This window comes from Cygnus atratus, chromosome 1 (assembly GCF_013377495.2).
Source record: "Cygnus atratus isolate AKBS03 ecotype Queensland, Australia chromosome 1, CAtr_DNAZoo_HiC_assembly, whole genome shotgun sequence".
NCBI classification, from domain to species: domain Eukaryota; kingdom Metazoa; phylum Chordata; class Aves; order Anseriformes; family Anatidae; genus Cygnus; species Cygnus atratus.
This window is the reverse complement of record NC_066362.1, coordinates 192,015,888-192,042,007: the sequence shown is the minus strand read 5'-3', so window position 1 is coordinate 192,042,007 and position 26,120 is coordinate 192,015,888. Positions and strand designations below refer to the sequence as shown.

At 38.9% G+C, this 26,120-nt stretch overlaps 1 protein-coding gene across 2 annotated transcripts; it reads left to right on the top strand.

Annotated features, from left to right (window-relative positions):
- ELMOD1 (ELMO domain containing 1) lies at positions 1-26,073 on the top strand. 2 transcript variants are annotated; one of them, XM_035542550.1, is made up of 11 exons: positions 1-95; positions 9,116-9,261; positions 9,408-9,436; positions 10,657-10,754; positions 14,204-14,333; positions 16,942-17,075; positions 18,280-18,348; positions 18,636-18,659; positions 21,186-21,236; positions 22,453-22,586; positions 24,731-26,073. In XM_035542550.1, the coding sequence occupies exons 1-11, from the start codon at positions 79-81 to the stop codon at positions 24,901-24,903; spliced, it is 1,005 nt and encodes a 334-aa protein (XP_035398443.1). In that variant the 5' UTR covers positions 1-78; the 3' UTR covers positions 24,904-26,073. The 2 variants fall into 2 exon arrangements, with proteins under 2 accessions (XP_035398443.1, XP_035398444.1); XM_035542551.2 differs by lacking the exon at positions 18,636-18,659 and having other exon boundaries at positions 29-95; positions 24,731-25,892.
- The last annotated feature ends 47 nt before the right edge of the window (positions 26,074-26,120 follow it).

Below are 26,120 nucleotides of genomic sequence, written 5' to 3'. Positions count from 1 at the left end.
CACTGGTATCGCCTGCAAAGAAGAGGCTATCAGTGATCAATTCATTACGGCTCCTGTAACGCAAGCAAAACCGCCATCATGAAACACTTCCTGAGGTAACTGTTCTGCATGGTTTTTTTAAAGTATTAAATGATTATAATTACTTCCCTGCTGCTGTGAGTCAAGTGTTTTAGCTCTTTACACTTTCCATACAACTGATAACTAATTTATACCAGATTGCTTTCTGTTCACCTAGATTTTGCTAAAGCTGTTTAATTTTAAGCTTTTCCTTTTCAGTTCTTTATAGAAACAAAGAATGTGGGAAGTGTCATATGGGTTTGGATTGCACCATATCAGTAGTGGATCTCTAGTGCTCAATGTGTCAGGAGAAAACAGGAAAAACAGTGACGCAGAACGGTGCTTGAAAAATGTTAGGATTTTTTCCCCCTCCCTTGTTCTTGGCTATCTGGATTTTTGGAGTGCTGCTTGCGAAAGCAGAGAAGGGGAGATGCTTGCTGAAGAAATACAAATATTTTTGAAGCTGATTGTGCTCCATTTTAGGAGAAATGCCTAATGGGTACTTGCTACTTTGTATGACTTGCTTGCAAACGCTAACTTCCACTGTGAAAGCTCATGTCATCTTTGTTCTGTAGTCAACGGAGAGAGTTGAGCACTCCTATAAATTAATACTTTTCAAGAGCTTAACTTGTGTATAAGCCAAAGCAATCATATTCTGTCTGCTTGGGAGAAACTTTTTCAAGAGGACTGAAACATATGCTTCTGTATAGAGCATCTGTCACTATTTTTCTCTCTTTTTAGACTGTTTATAGTAAAGAATATTTTATGCTATGGGTATCAGCATCATTACCTCTAGGTTGATCATCTGTAATGACTATTGCCATGCCAGCCTTGCTCCAGGCATTTCTGTGGGGTGCTTGGATTGGTTTCTTCAGGAATCTTTGAGCCAGCTGCAAAAAGACTCTAAGCAGAACATGCACAGGTGAAAAGTGTAAAGCAATTACTTATTTGCTAACACTCTCAAAAAACAGCTAAGAATTAATGAGCTATTAGGCTAAGCATTAGTGTGTTTCCTCCTGACCTTATCAGGGTGGTGAGAGGATTGGTCCCTGCAGCTCCCATGCAGAACCCATGCTGGTTTTGATATTTAGGTTCCTGTGGTACTCCTGAAGAAACCAACTCCTACTTCTTTTCATGATATTTCTAAAATTAATCCTAAAGGCTTTGAGGATAAGTCTTGGTGGTGCTGAGAGCAATGGTAGAGAAAAGCAACTTATCTAAATGGTACAGTATAGGATTTTCTATAATAAAGTCCAGTGTTCTGAATGTGGAGAAGAAGGTGAGGTGAGGGGGAGCATGTGGTAGAACACAGCTCCTCAAACAGGAAAACCCATGAAATATGAAGCCTCTATTCTGTTTACTTATAAGAATCTGGATTTTTCTTATTTCAGATTAATTCTTTGATGTAGGACTGATACAAGTATTTCTCAAATTTCTTACTTATTTCTTACTGTCCTTAGCTTTTATGAATAAGCTATGGTCATCCTCCAAGAAGAGTGCTTACTGGCAACAGTAAGCTCTGTTGCACGTGGTTGTTGTGGTTGCAGGTTTGTGATAGCAGTTACAGCAGTCCCTGCAGATCCAAATTTGTGTGCAAGACAAAGATATTTAGCCTTCCGGCTTGGAAATCAGCCGGAAAATGAAAAAGTTAACATATATTTTGTACCCTGGTGTTTGTCCATTACCAATAGTAGCAGCCCAGGAACTTGCTTAAAATTGTCATAAATTGTCAAGATCAAATGCCACGCTGAATGCAGTGTCTGCTGATGAGGACTGCTCTGTAGCAAAGAGCTTTCCTTTGGTGCACAACATGGAGCAGAAATTGGACTAGATGACACTGATGCCATCTATAGTTCATGAAATTCCCATCTTACCCATTTTCCTGCTTGGATGGTGTTCCTGTAAGTTTAGATACCAATATGATACCCTAAAACAATAGGACAGGGTAAAAAATCAGGGATGATAAGCAAGAGAGGAGCTTCAGAAATTGTGGGGAGTTGAGTCTTAGAGGAGTAGAGACTGTGCAGGTGAAACAAACTGTCCCACTGTTAGTTCTGAAGGACTACGTGTAACCTGGGACTGAAAGAAAGGGTAAGATGTTCTGACAGAATAATGCTGTGTAAGTTCAGATTCTGTGGCATGAAACTTTCTTTTATTTTCAACTTACTATAGAGCCATTTCCTCTATTTTAAAGGTAGAACAGAAAAGGAACAGTGAAATGGCAGAAAGCTGGGTTGATGCCACAGCAACTTCCAGCATGTGAACTAGCTCAGATATACTTGCACAATTCCACACCACGCTGTGTGGATAGATTATCTGTGTTTAAAACCAATGAGTTCTTTTAAGTCTACACAAACTGCAAGTCATCTTGTTGACTGCAGCATAGAAAATGCCAGTAAATAGGTGAAAAGAGGAGCTTTCATCTGTAAAGTGAAGACAATCTGCACTGCTCTCTCAGAACAGTGACAGTAGCTTACTTGCAGCAGCTTCTGGCAGTAGATAGTCACCTGGAGACCCAAGGAGGACTTTCAGCAGTGGCTTTTAAATCCAGGTTCTAGGAAGAGAAGTTCTACAGTCTCATCAGCAGATAGGCTTGCCACTCACCTCTGAGTTAGGTGTTTGTACACGAGGCACGCTGTCCTTGCTGCTGCTGCCAAAGGGCAAGTCTGCATATGTTGCATCAGGGCTTCCTGCTACGGGAGTTTGTCTTCTAAGCAAAACAGTGCAGATGTGAATATAGAAAGTAAGGAATCAGTGCAGTTTCAGTGTTGATTTTGCTATGACTACTATTCCTGTTAGGTGATGGATGTGCTTTTCATAACTAGGTTAAAATCTCCTGTCTCTCTTTTTACGTAGTCTGTTTTGTATTTAACGTCAGTGAATTGTTGGGGTCCTTTTTGTTTGTTTTTTCCCCAAAATTATTATTACTATTTAGGATGTTCTGTTTATTCTTTAACTGTTGCATAGTTCTGTGGCTAGTGAGGCTGGAAAACAAATCGTCAAGTTCAACTCCTGTGCTCAAATTGGTCACTTACAGCAGGTTACCCAGGGTTGCATCCAGTCAAGTTTTGAGTACCTCCAAGGATGGAGAATCCACAGCCTCTGAGTAACCTATTCCATTGTTTTATGAACCTTACAATTCAAAATAAACAATATTACGTTTAAATGTAATTCCTGCATTTCCCTCTGTGCCCATTGCCTCTTGTCCTGTCACCGGGCACCACTGAGAAGAGGCCGGCTCCATCTTCTTCACTACCTCATGAGGTATTTATGCACGTAGATAAGATTCCCCCAAGTTCTCAGCCTCTCCTTGTAGGCTAGATGATCCAGTCCCTTAATAACCTTCACAGTCCTTCTCTGGACTAGTCCATGTCTCTTGTACTGGCAAATGTGGCTGTGGACACAATGCTCCAGATGCATCCCACCAGGGCTGAGCAGAGGGGAAACATCACTTTCCTGAGTATGATCCACAGATATATGGAGCTTTAGGGACCTCACATGAAAGGCAATGGACATGTAAAACAATGACCCCTCTTCCACAATTGCAATTGCTTAGTTTTGTACAAGTTACACCTGTACATCCTCCTATTTAAAGGAAAGCAGTAAGAAGTTTGCTTCATGCTGTTTACATAGGTAAAATGTATTTTACATGAAGTTGATGAATCCTTTCCTACTGATATTTAAAACAATAGACAAGTATGCAACATCCCTTTTAAAAAACGATGGCATAATGTTTTACTATTTTGATACATATATTTACTTGAGGTGTGGATCAGGTAGTTTAGTTTTGAGGGGTTTTTGGTTTTGCTTGCATGGAGTCTTTGGTTATGCAGGTGGTGGTGTTTTTCTTTTTTGTGCGTGTGTTTTTTTAGATATCCTTTCTAAGGTAGTCTTCATGCAAAATGGCTTGACCCTGAAGTTACTAATTTTCACTGACAGTCGCTGTCTCTGCTCTAGCTGGAAAGTGAAATTGCCGGTGTAAAAGAAGCTTAGAAATGCAGCTTATAATCAAATTCCGATATTGAATAAGGCCATAATTAAAAAGATGTGAGAAAAATGTGTGCTTTGGTGCCATGTAATAAGACTGCTTTTAATAAACTTAAATCCGAAGGCACTTGAACAATTAAAATGCAAGAATTCAAAATAAGTCATAAATTGCTTATGCATTCTTCCTAGGTCCAAATTACTTCATGCACTTCTGCCTGTCCCAGGCTGTATTGCACATCAGAATAGCTAAGAAAGGGGATGTGCTTACATGCTTATGCTAGTAGTGGTAGCTACTTTGACATCCAGATATTTTATGAGTGTCATTTTTAGACTCATCTTTAGTATAGCTGAAGTTTCTCTGCCTCTTCATCTACCTGTTCTCAACAGCTGTTGCTTTCCAGGGGAAAGAAACTTCTTTGAAACAGGCAGTCCAGTAACTGGAATGACCCCAGATTTAGGGGAGTGACATTGGCCAGTAATCTACAGGACTCTGATATTTATACCTCTAATCTAAGGCTATGTCTAAATGAAAGCAGCTGTTCTAGGTTGCTTTTCTTTCTCAGCTTGTTCTCCTCTGAATTATTCCTGAAGTTTGAAGTATTGTTTATGAAATAATAGAACTGTTTCTCAGTGAAATGTTTAATCCTTTGGTGCCTTTTTTTGTAAAAGGTTTTTGAGGAGTCTCCTAGTGTCACTTCCACTGAGCTTGTAACTTCTCTTAAAAATCTGAAATAATAGCAAGTTGGAGAACCAGCTGTAGCAGGCAGCTTTTTCAATAAATCCTAGAAACCTTACACCTTTTCTTGATCTACTGCAAAACAGTCTGTAAGCACTAGCAGACTTTAAGTATAAGTTCTGTTTGACTGGAGTCACATCAGATGAAATAAAACCCAAGTCAGTAGGAAGCAAGAGAAGAGTGGAAAGCTGCTGTTAAAAACTACTCTTATGTTTTCTTAAGTTGCCATGGTGACTTGCTTTCATCTCTAAATGGAGAGCTAAGATGGGTTTCAGTTGTCAAGTCTGAAAAAGCGCAGAATAAAAATCTCTTGTTTTAACGGAGTTAATAGCACACTTATGTATGGAAAAAAAATATATTGGTAGTTACTTCTTGGTTGAGCTCATATACACAGCTTAAGTTGCACAAATAAGCTAAAGATGGTCAAGTTAGTTAAATCTTCACAATGTGGTATCATTTGCTAACTCACCTATTTGGTCATCTTGTCCATCCATGGCTAACTTCTGTGTCCTCAACTTCTCAAGACATTATCAGAATAGTAAGGAAATACTAATGTGCAACACTCTCTTCATTGAGCTGAGTATGTCCTTCTGGAAAAATAGTTGCAGAAATGTCTTTCCCATCCATATGACCTAAAACAGGACACAGGAGAGAAAATGACGTGTAAGTAAATGTAGTGACTTTTATCTTTAGCTCTTTGGTTTGGTTTTTGTAGTATTTATCTAGCTTTAAGTCCAATCGTTTTAACTAGATAGCCAGTGCTAGTTTTCATTTTACTCAAGGTATTTGTTTGTTACTAGCTATGAAATTAATGATATTCTAAAATTACCAGAGGGAATGAAGGAAGGGAGTAAGTACCTTCAGTTTTCATCAGTTCCAAGAATGCTGTGCAGTAACTCTTTGACTTCCTGTCATGTCAATGGAATACTGAATGTTGCATTATGCATACTTGCAATTTAGACTGTTGTGGTAGTGGCTTTAAATATCAGATAGTATTTGGTAAATCTCTTCTAGACGTGCAAGGAAACTCATGCTCATTTTCAAATGTATTTTTGTATTGTTTTGGAGCCCTAATAATAAGTACATTTTTCTGTAGTATTGAAGTAGTATGGATGTAGCAAGGGAATTGCCTGTTGGTTAGGCCTGTGTGCATTAGCATCTGGCTATGCACAATTTTCTTGTTTTCCCTGAGAGAATATTCATATGAACTCTTCTAACGTCCTTTGCGTGTATAAATGCAATCTGTAGACCGGTACAGTAGCATGTAATATGGGGGGAGGAGAAGGGGCTTGCATCAGGATTGGGAAGAGGTGTTCTTAGGAACACCTTCCTTTCTGTAATACTTCTGCTCTTGAAGCTCACCTCAGGAACTGAGGCATCACTGTGCAATCCCTTTTAAAAACTGTAAACACAGACTTATAGTAAAGCACGCTCTGTTTTCTATGCCAAGACAGCCTTCAAGGCCAAGCAGGGAAAAAAGCCAAAAACACTGAGATTCAGTGGAGAGAAGGCTTGGAATCAGACTCTAAAACAAACAAGTTAAGGCCACTGTGGCAGTCAGACACGTGCCTCATTGCAAGGCTTCCATGAGGGCTCTTGGTAATGGCAGGCTGTATTTTGTTTATAGCTGCCGGTGTCTCTGCTTTGCTGAAGTGCTTAGCAGCTAAAATAAAACTTATCTTTTTTTTATTTATGAGTGTGCTTTTATTACAGGGTTTCTGCAAGCAAGAGCACCTTTTTGTAAAGAACAACCCATTGAAAACAAACGTGTTACTTTTTATGCTGTTCATGTTATAAACGGAAGATTTCAGCTGTTGTAAGATTGAGATGGATGAGTAGTAGAAAATTGAAGGTATCCTCAAAGGCAAACTTTCCTTTGTAAGTTAACTAGTCAGAACTAGTGTACCAGTCAGAACTAGTGTTTGTCTGCTTTATTAGTAACAGTGGCTAAGTACATTTTAGTAAATCAATGTAGTGTTTGTGTGCTGTAGCAACGTTCTTTATTAGGTGCATTTTTACTTAGTTACTCTCCGTGCAAACCACTGCCAAATCAAACTTTCAGTTGTGAATGTGATTTTGCAACCCTGGAAGATAACATCCCATCCCATGTGGAGTTTTTCCTTTTATTTGCTAATCTGCTGTTGAACCTTAAAGCAGCACATATAATCCAAAGATTAATTCAAATACACCTAAAAAATTTATTTCTTTCTTCTACTGGGAATCACACACCATGGTAAAAAAGAAGGTTTTGAGTAATGAAATGAGTTGTGATGTTTCAGCATTAGAGGTGATTAAGTGTAGGCATGAACTTTCTTACAGGAGTTGCCCTTTTCTGTGGGTCTCTTGTTCATTAGAAAGAAATTTTTTCAGATGGGCTGTTATATGAAGTTAAGTGAGTCTTCTTTCTTTCCATATAAATGAGCTCTCTGGGTAATGAATAGATCTCAATTGAAGCAAACCTTTGGAAGCAAAACAGGCCAAAAAGAAAGAGTGTAATTTCCGCTACAAATGTGCGATGAAAGCCCAGAACTTTGTTTTACTACATTCCACCTTTTGGTCTGACATTAACCCTTTTGAATCTGTTTCTCTGGACCTTCAGCCTGAGTACAGAGCTGGGGTGTGCTGAGGAGGCTGGCTGTGTGTGCGTTGTGTGCAGATTCTTGACAGGGGAGGAAAGGATGCTAGTCAACTCTGTGATGGTTGACATCAGTTATCTACTGAAAAAACTGAAATGCCCAGTGTTAGCCTGTGGGTTTGTTTTCAAGCCACTGTTAAATGTTGCAATTGAAGGCTTTAGCTGACTCTATATGAGACTTGCTCTTTAAATGGCTTATACTTCTGTTTGGCTGCTGATGGACTTAGCTTCTGATAACTGGTTTTGTTCTTTAACACTAAATTGATCATCTGCTGTGAAGCACATACAAAATTCTCATGACAGTGAGCAGCCCATCTTGGGGTGGGAGGACCCACGTATTTCAAGGTCAGCAACTGAAACTTTTTTGCTTGCCTAAAGCTCGATTCCGATGTGGAATTAATTCCTTATTCTTTAGGTTTCACTTTGTATATACAACAGAGGCTTCATGTTGCATAAAGACAAGGGGGTTGCCTACACACAGGCATTCAGGAATGTTAAGTGAATTAACTGAAAGTGTGAAGATAAAGTGGATGTTTTTAAAGCATGTTAAATACTTGTGTGGATGCCCTTCATTTAGGCATAAAATGGCTTTATTTTTCTTTAGCTTAATCCCTATAAAGGGGATTAAGCTAAAGTGACCATAAAGCAGATTAAACTCCTGTGTGGATATTAACATGAGTTAACTTATCTTCCTTCTCTTGAATATCCTTTTGCAACATACCCTTCAGGATGCGTTGTGAAGTGGTGGAGCTCTTTCAGCTTTAATAAAGCTATACTGATTTGAGTATCTAGAATTTAGTATTTCAGAACAAGCAACAAACTCAATTGAAAAGGGTAATATGGAGGCTTTTAACAACTAACTTTCCTTTGAAAGTGTCAACAGTATGTAGAAGAGATAATAGGCTACTAATGACTACGCATGCACAGCTGACAATGTAATGGATCAAATTATTTCTGACCATTCAACAGCAAGCTAGCTTATTAAAGCTGTATTGATGTTTTTCTAGAATATACTCGTGGAGTATAACCACAGAGTTGTTGAGGTCGAAAGGGACCTCTGGAGGCCATCTTGCCCTCCTTGAGCAGGGCATGGGACCACCGAGAGCAGCTTGCCCAGAACTGTGCCCAGATTCCAACGTTTCCATTGTCAAGTCTTTGCAATTTGCCTTTTCTGAGATATGCTTCTGACCCCTAGGGCACTGGGCTATTTGTATCCCATCTCATGTCCTTGTGCTCCCGGCTGGGTATCGTGGCAGGGCACAGTATAGGGGCTGGGCATTCATAACTGTAGAAACAAGAGAGTGAAATTTTCTCCAAATGAGATGTAGCCCATGAAACCTGTTTTTGGGGTGTGTTATGTAATTGTGGTAGCACGTGGTGTGTGGGCTTAGGTAACAGCTGCAATGCTTTAAAAAACAAAACCCAAAAAACTTTTAAAATAGACCATTTCTCATGATGTTTATTTTCTGGGCTTTCATAAGATGACAGAATAATTCAGGCCAGGAGGAACCTCAGGAAGTCTCTGGTCCTTTAACATTTATTAAGATAAATGTTTGTAGTGTGACTGCTGCTTTTGCTTTAAAGCTGCCATTATGCAATGAGAATTTGGGGTGAGGAAGTACATCCTATTTGGGTGGTGTCTTTGTCTAAACAAAATCTGCTCAAGTCTTATTATCAGGCTTTTTTTTTTTTTTTGACAGGATATTTATCCAGGTATGCCTGTATTTCTACTGCAAGTTCTTGTGGCGCTGCCTGAAATTTGTGGTGAGGAAACTAACAGGGCGATGTGAGTTGCAAAGGATCTGTTACAATACAAAGCCTGGAGCTGCCAGAACTATGAAAATAGGTAACTGAAGAACTTAGTTCTGCATGCCTTTGTACCTTTCTGCATGTGCTAAAAATAGCATGACTTTAAGAAATAATAAGCTAAATTTATATTGGATGCATTTAAAACTGTCTGACACTCTGCTTTCAAATACTGTTCTCTTACAGAGGCGTCACTGAAAGGTTCAAAAAGTAAGGTGAGTGAAAGATCTCAGTTCAACTTTCCTGTTGTATCCAGTAGCTTGTTCAGTCAGCTGTTTACTCACCCCACAAAATCACTTTAGAATCTGATATGGTCTCACATTAAAAGCGTCTGCTACTGAGGAGATGCTGTGACCATCATGGCAGGTGATTTCCCAAAGCTGGGAGGAGTGTCCTGTGCTCCAGGGACAACACAATGTGGTGCTGGTGCTATTGGAATCAAGGGAGCAACAGGTCATGGAAGAGATAAGGGTGATGTTTTGTAATTTAGGATTTCTTAGGTGGATTCCTCATCCTATCCAAAACTTCTGTAATCTGCAGTCAGTCACTTACAGACTTAACTTTTTGTTTCTTTGCCTTTAAAGCAAGGATAAAAGAGGTTGAAGTCAGCATTACTTAGATTGCAAAGACAACTTAGATCTCTGCTTTCTTTTTAAATACACTATGGACAAGACTTTCAATTCATCCTTTCACTATAGCACTGGTTGTGCTAATATAAATGCTTCTCACTCATCTGAAAAAAGCATTTGTGTATGCATTAAGATTACTCAACCATTCATTTCTCCTTGGTATGAGAACCAGTGCTGTTGAAAAGCTTACCTCAAAACTAATGAGAATGGTGTCACATAGCTTATAGTTTGGCATGGCACTTCCAAATGTACTTTTAGCACAATAAAAAAGGCAGATTCTTATATAAGAAAATTGCTTAGATGCACTATAAATTTATGTAATTTTAAGACAGCACCAGAAAAATTTTCCTTAATTTTTTGGAAGGCATGTTGATTTCTTTTATATTGAACTTCTGGAGGTATCTTCAAGGCAATGATGTGCAAGAGGAAGAAAAAATGTATTTCTGTGTTACTGCAATATGTTGGGAGAGGGGGGGTGTCGAAATGAAGGGTAGCAATCCCACTGTAATTAGGTGGGTGGCTTGAAGCTGCTTCTCAGCCGAAAGCCTCAACGCAGATCATCTTCACTAGCAGCTGTTGCAGACATATCGACTGGCTTCCCCATGCCCTTGGAGCAGCTCAAGTTTTCATGTGGGGATGGTGCTCTGAAGCTAGTCATTAGGGTTGAGTACGTTGGAAAGGTGTGCATGTAGAGTTGGCTCGCCTGGCTCTTAAGCTAGAAGCTTTTGGGTATTAAATTTACTGTTGTTAACTTCCATTGAACAATAGCTTCCATAAGAATTAATGTGTTTAAAACCTCTTTTTAGCGTCTGCAAACTTCAGTAAGTGTTCACCCTGATGCTATTGAAAAAACTATAGATGACATCATGGAGTTGAAAAAGATTAATCCAGATATAAATCCACAGTAAGTTCATGACTTCCTTATGAAATAAGCAGGGAATTATTGATTTCTTTTCAGTACCCAAGTCCGTGGACAACTGTTTTTTCATAGCTATTTTGGTACACAATCTGAAGATGAATTTTGTTTCTCAGTGTAAAGCTACAGCTTAAGCTTTGCTGTCAAAAAGCTGATGGAAAAATGAACTATCTTTTGTGGGGACTGTAATAGCCAAGTCCTGAGTTTCTTTGTCTAGCTGCTTCCTGAATCATACTTAGTACATTGTTGATGCATTGATTTATGGGGACCACTTTCCCAGGGATAAAATACTGCCAAGGCAGGTGGTCACGGAAGTGACAGTGATGGCTTCTTAGCAAGGCTGTAGGTAGCCTTTTGGGCAGGGAAGAAATTGGTCTGTCATAACGGGCAAACCATTATATTGTTTCTGTCTTAAAGCTGCTTTGAGTTATTCAAACACAAGGTTTAACAACACAACACAGTTTTTTTTTTTTAATGCTACAAGATCTTAGTGGTAAGAAGAGACTAACAACAAACCACTAAATTTAAAGCCAGGTATTTCAGGAGTATGTAGTAACACTTCTGTTATTGGTATAAATATTGTGTATCAGTGGGCAAAGGAGGAGGGTGCCACAGCTTAGGTACTCAGTGTTGCACAGGACACTGATTTTGTTTTCCTCTGCATTTCAGCTATGAAAAATTAGTGAGGGTGACGTACCAGGAAAAACTGCAGAATATAAACGTGCATAGCTCAGAGCCTGACCTGTAGACATTAGTAACCGCAGCATTAGCAGTTGGGCTAATTGAAGTACTCACTTGTCAACATTGGACACTTGGGTAACAGGGTGGAATAATGCCAAGAAGAAACAGGGAATTCATTAAAATAATATTTGTGTGACACCAGAGATCATCTGATTCTTCTTGTGGCTTTGCCTTTGGCCTCTGAGTAAAAGCTGTCTTTCAGGAGAGAGGGAGAGGAGGGATGCAAATGAATGGTGCTTGCCTGAGTCCTGCCCCTGAACTAGGTTACATTTGAGTGCTCTGGTCCTCATATAAAAAAGCAAAACTTAATATTTTTCATTTAACCCAGGTGTTGTTCATATGCTAAGCGCAGAACAAATGCTTAATTGGTTTTGGACAAGAAATTATGTGCTCGGTGTTTTACAGGACTGTCTTTAATTCCCATGCCTGACTCCATGGCATCCCCTCTTAGTTTGCTGAGATCTCTTCAAAACAGTGAGGAATGTGGGGCTGGGATGTGCGAGGTAGTGCCACATGAATGAAGACAAACCCTGCCACTAAATTGCTTCCTACTTTACATTAATTACAGTTCTACTAAATTGCAGTCATCTGGACTGCAGCTTTACATGCAAGGCACTTACTTTATACTAAACTCTTCTGGAGAAACTTCAGCAAAAGCAGGTCAGCTATTTCTTTAGGCAGGATTAAGGAAAATCCATTGGTTTGCCTGCTCTCAAACATCAAAAAACCTGCATGCAAACTGTCTTGTTGGGAAGCTCTGACCTTCCCTTGTATAGCAGACACTTAAAATCTCCTTGGGTAATGACACGGGGACGTGTCATGCTGTGTGTTTGCATAAATCTGTGTGCAGTCAGTTTTGTTCATGCAGCATCTTTGCAGAGCTGAGCTAGCATCCCAGGGATGTTTGCTCCGAGCTGTTCTTGACAGCAATGGGCTGCTGTGATATGAAGAGGAGGAGGCCCAGAGTAGTGTCCCTTTGTCAGTGCCTTTGAGATAAGTGTGTATATCCGGTGGTGGAAGCGAGTAGGTTGAATAACCAGGTGGTGACCCATGCGATCTGCACCAACTACAGAAGCAGCCTGTGAAACACTCCCAGTTTGAGGCTCCACACGGGGTGGGAGCATGAGCAGGTCACTTCTGCACTCTGAGAACCACCACCACCAGCACAGGGATGGCAGGAGGAGGTGTGAGGCATCAGCAGCTCATCTGCATCCTCTGCTCAGTGCTGCTGGGGGAAGGAGGAAAGCTCCATTTCCCTCCATGAACAAAACAAAGAAATCCCTCCTCCATGAAGAAATTCCCCTTCCTCCATGAACAACATTGCAGAGTGCTTGACTGGCTTTAAATAGCAAGTTCAAATACTGCTTGCTTAGTATATGGTGTTCAGCTTGGAACTTAAAAATAACATTTTAATATATAAAATTGCTCTGCTTTTCCCCTGCTTGTGGTGTTTTGCTCTGAACTATTGTGAGGTTACTGAGTAGTTAAAAACATGATGGCTGTGCCTTAGTGATGCACTATGGCAATTCTGTCAGGCTTCTCAGCTTTCTTTGAAATGCAGCCTTTCTATAAAACTGTAGGGTATAGCAAGTGAAGCATGCGAAAACTAAACACCAAAGGGGGGAAATGCTGCTCAGGTTATTCAAAAAGAGTTACAGACAGAAGTAGCACGCAGTTGTGGCAAGAGAAATGGCCTAATGGTGACATCTCTCTTATTCTGTGGATTAATCTCAAAAGATAAGCAGTGAAAAACCTTCTGCTAAGGAAAATTTAACAGTATTATGGAATATACAAAGTATTTCAGAGTACCAGATAGGGCAGATAAGGAATCTGTGCAGCTTGATATCAGCACAGCCTGTGCTCCACTGAGCAGTGAGGGTATAGATCTAACTGTGGTCCAAATTCATACTAGGCATTCGGATCATTTTATCCTTTATTTAAAATAAGTTTTAAAATCAAGGTCATATTCCTATATATAATCAAATATTCAAATGAAATATAAAACTGCCATGCTTATAAATTGTATTTTATTATAAAAAAAATTAACTTAAAACTGAGTAAATCATTGTAATTTAAAGCCTTCAAAGTCAAGTTTGGCTTTTTTTAAGGATGCATCAAGTTGATCTGCATAATAATGAAAAGAGCCATTATTGTGATTCTTAACGTGAGTCCAACAAAAAAAAAGTCTACCTAGAGGCAGATCTTTGAACTGTGTTACTTCATTTTTTTTAATCTTCTTTATGCAGGCTATGGTGGCATGGAAATAAAATGCATGTTTTTAGCTTTTTGCTGAGTTCCCCCCTTCCTTTTTAAGTTCACTTCTCTGGTTTCAGGGCGTTGTTTGGGAAGCTGCCGTTTGAATGAGGGGGAAGATTCAGTGATGTGATTGTAATAGGCTTTGAAAGCTGCTGTGTATACTTATGAGACTTTCCTATGGAGAAATTCACCATTTCAAGTTTAAAAATCCATTTTTATTTGCTTTTTAATCAAAGTAGGGCACTAAATAAGACTATGCCTTTCACAAGGCCTTATTTAATATAATACCGATCTCCTGGAAAGTCTTTAACAGTAAATAAAATATTGGATTAAAATTCATCGATGTAACGTTACTCGTGAATTAAACAGGTATGTATGCTGTAGTGCTGTGGCATGGCTACACATGACTTAGTTGGATTACATTTTTCTTCCACCCCCAGGCTGGGAGTATCTCTTCAAGCCTGCCTGCTGCAGATCGTTGGGTACAGGAATCTGGTTGTAGAGGTTGAAAAGCTGCGCCGAGAGCCGTACGATTCGGAGAACCCGCAACATGAGGAAATGCTTCTGAAGGTATGTGCTTAAGAGACACTGATAAGGCATCCTTTATTCATGCCAACTCCGAAGGGCTAGTTTATAAACCTCTTAAGATATTGGGAGATACTATCATGTCCCTTCATCATGTACCTGCTTTGAGATTAGACTGTACAGCATGCTCATCTAGTCTGGGTGTAATGCTTGCCAGGCAAGCAGCTTGTTCCCCGATGATGAGCACGTGTCACTTGGCTGAACTGTGTCTAGGTACTGGATATACAGCTCTTACTACAGGTAACAGCTCAGTGCTGAGCTCTGGAAAAAACAGCAGCATGTCCTACTTCAGTACACCTTTCTTCAAGTTCTCATAATGAGAATAAACCTTCTTTTCTCCTCAGTTTCTTGTGTTTTTGAAGACATTGTTCATATATCCCAACGATAAGCCTCTAGCTTTCACAGTGTAGGATGGCAGGGTGGGAAATAATGTGCACATTTACATTTACTGAATGTATTTTCAAATGAAAATTAGACCATTCTTTAGATAATACATGAACAACAGTGAAAACCATACCAATTAGGTTTTACTTCATGCTTTAAGGAAAACCTTGCACGGCACTAGATAAGTGTTTTTTGAGGAAGATGGTCTTGAAGCTGTAAGCAGGGAGAGAGCTAGAGAGCTTTTTTATATTGGAAGGAAACTGAGGAGAGAATAAAAAGGATGGAATATAGTCGAATAGCAAGTCCCAGTATTTCTTCTGATTCTTCTGATCCTACTTCTGATCATAGCTAGTGCAAGATGCTTCAGAGAAATGGCAAGAATAGTGAATACATTAACTTTACAGAAAGAAAATGCTTTCTTACAGAATTTTCAGAGGTCTTAAAAAATAAATCAGGTTTTGTTCTTAAATAAAAGTGCTGAAATCTGTTTTTACTGTTTTTAAATAAAGCAAGTTTAAGTACTGAAAACTTTAAGCAGTTCCTTTGACTCTGCCCCTGCTCCAGGAAAATATTCCTAAATGCATTGTGCACCTGCATTGCCCAGTGTGCAAGAAGTAGGGTGTGAGGTGATCATGGGTGAGGAGCACTGAGGAGCTGGCTCTTCTCTTCTTGCCACCTGGCATTTGGGGACCTGATTCTTAGCTGTTCCTGAAAATGGTAGCTGTGATGTGTAGTCACGTAACATTTAAAGACAAAAGCAGAGTAGAACCTGAGCATTTGTCAAAAGGGAAGTTAAACAGTGCAGCTTACATTGTAAAATTCCTAATGCTGAAAGAAGTATCAGTGTCGCAATCTGTATTCTGCGTAACCTGTGCAATAGCACTTGCAAAAGCAAAAAGCCTGCTGTAAATTAATTGTCATGTCAAATAGAAAGATGTTCAATGGTTTAATTCAGCTTCCAGTCCACACTGGGGAAGAATAAGCCAGTAGATTTTCTTTGCTTCTAGGTATTTTGCTAAGTGATCTCTGCAATGAGTAATTCAAGTTCCTAATGCCTATCGTTTATTCATGTTTACCAGGAGGGCAATTTATGAATGAGAGGAAGATTAACTTAATGTGGTTGAACTAATAAATAATACTGTGTTTAGTGTCGATGGATGAACAGGGAAGACACTAAATATTATTTAAACACTGCATGATGCTTTATGCAGTCATGACGAAGTGAAATCATTAAAAGTTTTAACTTTCCAAAGGTACTGAACTTTATATGCAGTCTGAATTGCTAAAAATTAATACACCTTCTGTGTGGATTACTTGAGAAATGTGCATACTGCTCTTTCCATTGGGTAGGCTTTATCTTTTATCTAAGTGTGTCTCGAGGCCATATTCACCAGCTTATGGTTTATGGGTAACACCTGATTTCTCAATACACTCTGGAAAGCGTAGGTTTGCAATATGGCACATAAGATGTGCAGGAAGGTATGTATTTGTCAGATGTCAATTTAGACTGCTTTTAGGTGCCTAGCAACGTGATATTTAGGCACTAAGTCACTGGGCCAGCACAGCTAAGTAGATTTATTCTAGCTGAGGATCTGGCCTGTTAAATCACTTTCTCCTTTTTATTTATTTATTTAATTTTTGTGAGATCAATGAATGATTCACCCCTTAGTTAAATACGAAGGTGGAAAGAGCTGTTCTTGTATGGCTTTTTTTCTTTCTATATTCTTCAATTTGCTTTTCAGCTCTGTGGTAGCCAAGCCAGCACCCTCGATTTATTACCCTTCTGGAGACTTGCAAAAGATGCTGGAGAAAAGATTGCTGTGGAGCCTTAGGGACCTGAGGGCTGATTGCCTTCCTCTCTGCCAGTGATTTACAACCAACTTTCAGCCCGTTCCTATCTTGGTGCTTATGGAGGCAGGCTCTAGTTTGATACACAATGCATGAACAAAATAAGTCCTTGTGCGAGATGTTGCTGCACTTGCAGATAAGGTCAGAAGGACCTTCTAGGGCTGAAATGGCTGCAAAACTTGAGTGGTTTGGTTCCCTCCTCCAACCTTCTTCACCCCCAGGAATTTCATTTGTTCTTCTGCTCTGGTTGCTGGAATAGCAATACAGATCTGTTACACGAGAATTTACCTTGCTTTAAAGAGAAGAAAAAGTCATGCCAATGTGTTGAGGCTTAATTATATTCTACCTGTGATCTTCCTAGTTGTGGAAATGCTTGAAGCCCAATTCGCCACTGAAAGCTCGGATTTCGAAGCAGTGGTGTGAAATTGGTTTCCAAGGTGATGATCCTAAAACAGACTTCAGAGGGATGGGTCTGCTGGGATTATATAACTTGGTGTAAGTATGCTCCTTTAGAGATGTATTTATGTGTATCCAAAGTTTTGAAAAGCAGCATAATATGCGGGGTTTTTTTAGCAAGTCTGTGGGAACAACTTTGAAAAGTGTTAGGGACTCCATATCAAAAACTGAAAGAATTTATTTTCTTTCCCAATTTTTTTTTTGGGGGGGGGGTCTTTTCTCTTAGTATTCCTCATTCAACAAGGTTATATTGCTTGCTAAGTCTTCTTTTTTTTTTTTCCCTCCCTGTAACACAGTAAGTTAACGCTCTTCCCCCAGGAGAGAAACTGTAAAATATATTTTCACCAATATCTGGAGGATCTCTTTAAACAAAATGCCCTGGAAAGTAGGAGGGTTATGTTACTGCTCATCTTTCTTGTTTTGAAATTTTTATACTGAATTCTTAAGTAAAACACTTGAAGTCTGGCCACTGATGGCAGACTTCTGTAGTTGGACTGCTTTTTAAATTTTTCTATACCCAATATTAAGCAGTGAGGTTTACATAAATATTCCCTCTGCCTCGTGCAGGCCAGGTGTTTGGTATCATCTGGGGCTAGCAATTTGGGAATTGATTGGTCCCTGTTATTTCCGCCAGACCTTGTATCTGCTGCAGGTAATAGATACAAGATTTATTTTGCTAAAAATAACCTCTCCCTGGGATGGAGGGGGGAATAAATACTTTGTTTTTCTATGTTGAGGGACATTAAAAAATAAATAAAAATAAATGACTGTCTGTATGTCATCTCTAGCCAAGACCAGTTAAGGATCTGGACTCTAGAGTCTGATTTGAACTTCCACTGGACTTCCTACCATGTATTTCATGTCACAGTCTCCTGTGTTGACTTTTATCTTGCTTAGTGAATCTGCCAGATCAAGGAGCCTGATCTGCTTATCTTGAGCTCTGCAGTCAACACGCACTAGTAATAAGCAATAGATCTTCTGTAGGATGGGCAGAAAGGCGAGTCTGGTAACCCATGCTCACTAGCAGCTTATGGGATTGCACTTGTCATTTCAGGCTGCTTTTATCTTTGGGGGTCTGAGTGGTAGTTGAATGAATTCAACATGTTAAAGCTACTAATACTGCATAGTGCATGTAATGATATTTAAAGGGCCTGGCACTGGCATGTGTGGACAGTTTGTGACTTAACAAAAAAAAAAAAAGCAAAGCAAGTTTTAACAATTTAACCTAAACATATCTCTTCAGGTATTTTGCTGAATGGGACACTGAGGTAGCCCAGCAAGTTCTTTCTGATTCTCTTCAGCCTAAATACAGGTAATGCTTTAGCCTAGAAAAGAATAATCTGAGAGAGTACTGTACTGGCTGTTGTTTTGGGAAGGGGACCGTGTTTTCCTTTTGTTGGACATGTGTGAGTATTGCCACGTGCTATCTGTTTTCAAGTGCTGATCTTGAAAATTGATCAAATTCAAGAGGAAAACTTGTATACTGAATCTTAGAAATAGTGAAACTTAGCATTAAATGTTTTCACTTAATTTCTGATTTCAATTGATTTTGTTTTTATTTACCTTTGTTTTAATTCTTTTTTTCTTTTCATAATGAAGGGAAGTCTCTAAGAAGGAACTAAGGTATTTTTTTCTTTTCTCTTGGTTTTATAAGACTCTACGTGTAAATAATGATCAAACCATGCTGCAATTTGGTGTGTTATAAACTGAAAATCGTTAATGCAACACAGATCCCTATTCCGTTCTCTAAATGCTGCAGTGTTAATTTCAACTTTAGCTAATGGTGCACGGCTGGGTACATCTGAATATGCTAATAAATATATAAAGAATAAAATCAACCTTGCTTGCTGTAGCCAAAGTGCTACTTTATTTTTTTATTTTAAGATCTATTTAGTAACAAATTTAACCAACAAATCCAACAGTTTTGGGGTGACTTTTGGGAGGGTGTCTCAGCAGTGCAAATATGGTCACAGCAGCTGTGACTGGCTTTATAATCAAACACACTCTATGCCAAGAGTTTGTTAGCACAGCTGAAAATCCACTTTATTATTCACATGCTTTGACTACCTTGACTAATGATTGGTCTGATCTGGCTAGTCCAATATCCTGACTTCTGAGAGACCAGGTGCTGAAAACCTCGTATTGTGAACGTATTCATGAGGAGACTTATTCTGTAATTGCTGGGGGAATGGGTGCCTCTTAGCCAGTTCCACAGTAATCAGTTGTCTCAAAATACATCTTTTATTTTTTTCTCCTCTTCTTCTGCCAGTAGTGCTAGATACCCCCATAGCAGGGGTGTTTGCATCTGAATCCTGAATAGCTTTTGATCTCCCCAGTGTCTTGTGGTTGAGTTACCAATGGTAATTCTGTGACAAAAAGTGCTTGGAGGGTTGAGGGGAATGGAAGTGCGATAGACTTTGATCTTTGACTTAAATCCTCAAATTTAGTTTGTCTGGCATTTCTTTCTATATATTCACATTTACTTTCTCACTACAAGCATCCCCCTAGGTCTAGTCTTCCCTTTATGTATTGTGCTGCCAATGGATGCTTTTAATTAATGTGCCTTGATGAAAAGGTGTTGTCACAATGCTTAAACAGCATTATAGAAAATAGCCAAGATTTTTGTTTAACTGAACAGAAGAGTACATGGGAAATGAAACAGTATTGCACGGATGCTGAATATTTGCTGTCAGGGCTGAGAATCCCATCAGTGTTCTCCACTTCTGTGTGTGATTTCCAAGGACCATCTTGCAGTTCTGTGTGAGCATGTGCAATTTTTACCCCTTGAAAGAGCATTTGCTAGAAGACAGATGCTGCTCCTGGTGCCTGTGGTGTTTTCCTGGTGTGGTTGCTTAGCAGCAGTGCTGGTTTCTGATGTGATAATGATCAATGTAGCTCCTATTTTTGTTGAACTGCATTGCTTGTCCGTATCCTAAGAGTACCACCTTTTATTATTCAACACTTGCTTGGGGTTTTTTAATAGATGTTATGCCACAACCTACAAAAACGACTAAGTTTTTAGACAATAAGCATAGACTGGTGTAATCCTGCACACCAAACCATATAAGATGCAAAATTTTGTTCCAACGTATGTCACCTGGTAACAGGTCAGGATGGGTGTGAAACTCTCAGCAACTTTAATACTTAAAGGCAACAATTCTTAAATATTTTACTTGCCTGAAGTTCAGGGCATGGTTTTTAGTATAATATAAGCTTACTGTAATTCAAGTATAGTCCAATAAGGACACTTGCACACTTAAGTGTCTATAATTTGGGATCTAAAGCCTGCAATCTCAGAGCTGCCTTACAGTAAGATAAGGTAAAACTCCCACCAGACTCTAAGCCATAGCGCACTGGTGTGACGGTCAGTCCCTTGCCTGCTTGTAGCTGGTGATAAATGCAGGCAATGATTTCTTCTAAATTTACACTGAGTAAATGCAGGTAAAACCTGGTTAGTGGAATATCAGCTGCTGATGGTTGCATCATGCAGCTTTTTTTAAATGTTGAACATTAAACAAATGAACAAATTTAATTTAAATGCTTCCCTCTCCAGTTCTGTTTTATGGGAGGGGATCTTCTGTATTCTTGAAAACATTTGCATTATTGTGCTGAACAACAAGAAATTCAATTCCTGAATTTTGGCTGTTGAATGACTTCTAATTTGGTTGGACATGAAAAATACTCCTGCAATAGAAAGGTTGTTTGCCTCCTCAAGTGGATTGCATCTCCAGTGATGAATGTCGTGTACATATTTGAGAAAATGAAGGCTAAAATCATTGTCTATTTGTTGGAAGAAATGTGGTATCTTCTGGTTTTTGTGCAGCTCAAAATTAATTGAGGTGGATTGTTTTTATGGCCAATATAGAAAATAACTGGCTTTTACTGAGAGTAATGATGTAGGTACGTACTTTTTGTCATCATTACCAAGTTTACCAGTGATGCCATAAACCAAGTTAGCTATTTCTGGCTATTTCCAGTCTCCCTATACCTATTGATTCAGTCAGAAGCAGAGCTAAAGGGGATTAGCCCTATCAACAGAAGTAAAATACAGTCTATTTATTTAATGTTGTAATAACAAAGAAATTGGAAGGAAATATATGTCAACTAGCAATTCATGTTAATATGTGCATTTTATTTTATTTTTTCCAGCCAATTCAGCAAAGCTGAATGGGAGAAGAAAAAGTTTGATAAGGCAATTGGGTAAGTTTTTGCCAGGAACACAACAGTTAATACTGATGCTGCATATTTGAAGGGAACAGAGTATTGCTTGGTTACTTCTTTAGATTTTTTTCAGCGTACATACTAACATGCATTGTCTTAACCATATCTTTGTTTTGATCAAAGATTACAGGGTAAACCTACTTTGAAGTAAGAATTGGGGGTAGGGGGTGGAATCTTGTAGCAAAGAAAAGGCTTTTTTTGTGTGCCATGAACAGTGCAGTTATAAATATCTGTTTAATTCTTCTTAATGCATAATATGATTGAGTCTCACCTGTGTCTGTCAGAGGCAGGTTCTGATCTGCTTTCAAGAAAGTATAACTGAGTGTAGCTGAGAATCTGTAATGCAGTATTTTAATGCCAGTACTTTGTTCTGTGAAACTTGCTGTTAAGCCTTATGTTAAGGACTTGTTTCCGCAACTAAAAAAGTTTGCTTTGCTGTGTTTTCTTGGGAAATGGTCATTGCCAGAAATCTTGAGCTTTTTATTCAACAGGTTTACAAATTAAGAAAGAACTTCTAACTTCTGAGTTCTGTTGTGCCTAAATATACTTTCCTTGCTGATCTGTCTTAGCAGAACAGGGTGTTGTTTCATAGGTTAGATATTCTCTTTTCTGTTCCTAGCATGCCCTGATTTAGGATTTTGCCTGTGCATCTAGTTCTGTGTTGGGAAGAAATTGGAGGTGACTCTCAGCTGGATCTCTTTCACAGGCTTCTTAGCCATATGAATATCATTATGGGTTCAATTGTATAAACCTTTATGTTTCTAACTGTGGGTACTGAATTCCAGTTGGGCAGATGGGTTAAAACAGCAAATGTCAGGTCACCTTGCAGGCACAGCCACCGTGTGGAGTGCTTACCCTGTATCAGAAGTGAGTCCAGGGACTCCTGGGCTTGTTTTCATTTCACAGGAATGAATCTCTGTTGCTCCACTGAGAACACTGGCACAGTGACGAAACTCGTGTTTTCACTCTGACCGTATGTTTCACTAGGGAAACACTGCCATTAGAGAGTAGAAAGCAGACAGGATAAATGTTTTTCTAGTTTTCCATCGCACTTGGAAGCTCACAAGAGGGAGAACAGCTCACCAGAGGGAGAGTCAATACACCTCAGTATCACCTAATCTGCAATGTCAGTGATAGTTTCTTACAGCCTGTGGAAAGAAGACAAGCTCTCTGCAAATGTTTCTCTTTCTTACAGCTACTCTTTTGCTATTGTGGGTATTAACATAACAGACCTTGCATATAACTTGCTCGTGAGTGGAGCTCTGAAGACCCACTTCTACAATGTTGCTCCAGAGGCACCAACACTCACCCACTTTCAGCAGACCTTCTGTAAGTGATGAGGGGGGATAAATACTCCTATTGCACTCCTACTAACGCTGTTTTTTCTGTTCTTGCAGATAAGAGTACTGTAAATTGGCTGACACAGCACAAATACTATCATGCTGGTCTTGCTGTCCTGACTTTAGAATACTTGGATCCAGTTTTTAGTTGTGATGCATGCCACCATCAAACCAGGGAGTAGAACAAAACAAACAGTGCATGAACTAGTGCCCTTCCTACCTGCTTAAACTGCTTTTAAATAATAAGAAGAAACTTAAGGTATTTTCCCCATAAATCCATCTGTATTAAGATATCTACATTAAAGTGGCTCACTGCACCCTTCAGTAGACTTGTCCCCCCCGAGGATTAATTCTTTTTCCATATCTTTCCCCTGTAATTGAGCATCCCTTCTACAGCACAGACCTACTGTGCATTCTTGCCAGAAGGGCACGGCAGCAGGTACTACATTTCTAATGTTTTTTGAAATGTAGGCAAGGAACTGATAACACAAGTCAAGATGCACTGTTTTCCCTATTTATGTTAATTCAAAAAAAAAAAAAAAAAAGCCACCAAAACTTTGCAAGTTGGCTATTTAGGTAGCAGACCTTTTGTTTTGCAGTTATAATACTTTTTATTGCTTGACTGTATAAATAGTAAATATTAGTGACCTGCACATCTTTTATTAAATAATGCAGGCATTTGAGGTTGCTATTCAAGACTCATTCACCCAAAATCTTACATGTGCAGATTCCATACTGAAGCAGGGACCCCCTTCTTGTGATGGCTTCTGGGTTGCTGTCCTAGATACACTGGCTGGTAGGAACTTGGGCAGTTTAGCTGTTACACTTCTGTCTTTGTCAGTGGTCAGCTTGATAAATAAAGGACAGATAAGTATCTACCTAAATATCTGCGAAGAGTTGAAGATGTGCCTAAGATACCTTTTGAATGAAGTTTCTCAAACAGGTTGAGAGGAAAAAAATGTGACTTTGTAAATACAGAGTGAAATTTAAGCTAGAGTTATGTGTGTTTTTATTTCTAATTACGATACAATGAAATAAATGAATAAAAGCAATTAAGCCCCTTTTACAACAAATGCCATCACTTCTTGAAAGCACAAATAACTTGCACACTTTGCTGTGTTGGAATGAAAGGTTATGCATCCTCAATGGTTGATCTGCTGTGGAAGCTGGGATCAAGAGGTGGTGTCCAGTTCACTGAAGTCCTGGTGCTGGATGTAAGGTTTTTGTCGGTGGTGGTTCCTCTTCAAGCCTAAGGGTGGCACAGAACTAAAAGGGTAAAGGCCTTAATAAAAAAAAAAAAAAAAAGCTTGTGTGGTAAACACAATTTGTCATCAAGCTTCTTCCTAAGGCAAGGATATCTTACCAAAGCTAGTTGTTCTGTGTATCACCTTACTTGTCTTTCCAGGACCATGGACATAAATGTTAAACAACCTTTCCTGCAAGGTCATGCACATACAAGTAAAACTATGTTGTGTATGAGGAAGCCGTAACTGTTAGTTACTTACCAGTATGCACTTTTTAGTGGATAGTAAGCACTGTTTCTATGAGGGGAAAAATCAGTGAGGCAGAACTTCAATATAAACAAAAGGCCAGTGGAATATCGTTAGTAGCATCTTCTCCTACTCATTAGTTTAATGTTTTAGTTCATGTATCATTTAACATGGCCAAAAAACATTAATAGCTCATCATCCATATGTCAAGATGCTTAGTGATTTCTTGTAATTATTAGAAGTTCTGCCAATGTTCATCAAATCTTGAGTTTGCCCCTGAGTGAATTTTCTAAAAAGCTTCCCTAAAATTCTGTTAAGGAGAAATATTCCTGAATCAAGGAAACATTTCTAAGCATGAGATGTCTTCCTGAAGTGAATCTCCAGCTGTTAAATGTCCAGCATGTGTAATGCCAATGCTATGGCAGCAAGCACTTCCAGTTGTTTTAGTTTCATACACTAGAAGTCATACATAGTGTTGCAGCAGGGGTCTTGCAGGTGGGTTTAATCTTATCCCTGCATAGCTTCATGGAGTCTCAGACCTTGGTGACCAGAATTCTTTGTGTGCATCATAGTTATTAATTGCAGGTTTCTTTCTAATTTTGTAATCTTTACTGTATTTCTCATTCTTCTTATTCTTTTGTAGGCTACTTAATGCATGAATTCCACAAATTCTGGGTTGAAGAGGACCCACTGGATATAATGGAGTTCAACCGTGTCAGAGAGAAGTTTCACAAGCGAATCTTGAAACAGCTCCAGAACCCTGAGATGGCTTTGTGCCCTCATTTTGCTGCATCAGAAAGTTTAATCAATATGTAGTTACTCACTTGATTTTATTTGGGAACATCGTCTCACTCTTGTGTTAGGTCACTGTTTAGACCATCACTAGCATACTGAAAGACCATGGCGATTGTATGCATGTTTTTGGTGCAGTACTCATCTATTTTTGTCACAAGTACTAGATCCCCTTATGCTTCTCTTTGGGGATTTCTCATTTTAAATGGGTGCTCATATTGCGGCATTATGCAGTGTTACATTCTGAATAGATGTCCAGGTATCAGAGTTTTCTCTATTTTTTTAGACTTTCCTCATAATTCAGCATTGAACAATTGAATTGTATTTCTCTAGCTGTGTTTTTGTATATGTGGAATAAGTAGCTGGATCTTGTATTGTGAAAGCTTTTTAACTTCTCGGTATGTTTTAAGATTATTGGCATTTCAAGCAAAATATATGTTTGGACCTCGTCTAGAAGATAATGTGTGTAACTTAATCTGATGCAGACAAACACATTAAAGTCCAATTTTCTCCACACAGCCATATATGCTTAATGCAGAATTAATGAGGCTTATGAGATACAAGTTTCAGTAAGAGATTTATGCAGAATTACAATCAGACTCCACAGCTACATGAATGCCAAATGATCTGGTGATGCTAATACATTCCTAGTGAAGTGCAAACACACAACTACTGGTTGCCAGCACCAACACCACCATGCTGAAGCATAAATTCCTGCATGTTCCTTTGGCTGTACTGGGGTTACTATTCTGTGTCACATGTTGGAAGGCAATGTGATTTGATCACACCATGCTTGGTGAATTCAGGGGAGCAGAAATGAATATATATATATTTTTTGAACTACTAAAACTGTAGCTTTGGTTGTCAATTCAGTTCATAAGAACTGGGAGAAATAATTGACTAGAAGGTTTAGAGCAAAACCACCTAAGTTTCCTAGACTACTTTAAAAAATAAAAATGGCAAACCACATTTTTTCTAAAAACATGAATGAGTGAAAGTGTCTGACACAAAGAATGTGTAGTATATTGAACAGCATCTACCATGGCATTTCATACCCATGGTATTTTTTACCTTCTAAGCAAGCAATTTTAGTATTATATGTTTGTGTAAATCACTTGCATATGGAGATTAAACTCGGAGTAGTGTCCAACTACTTGTGAATTATATGAATAAATTATATGTCATTCTAATCTGAAGCACTACGTGTCTTATTTTGAAGATGGGTAGCAATACAGATGTAA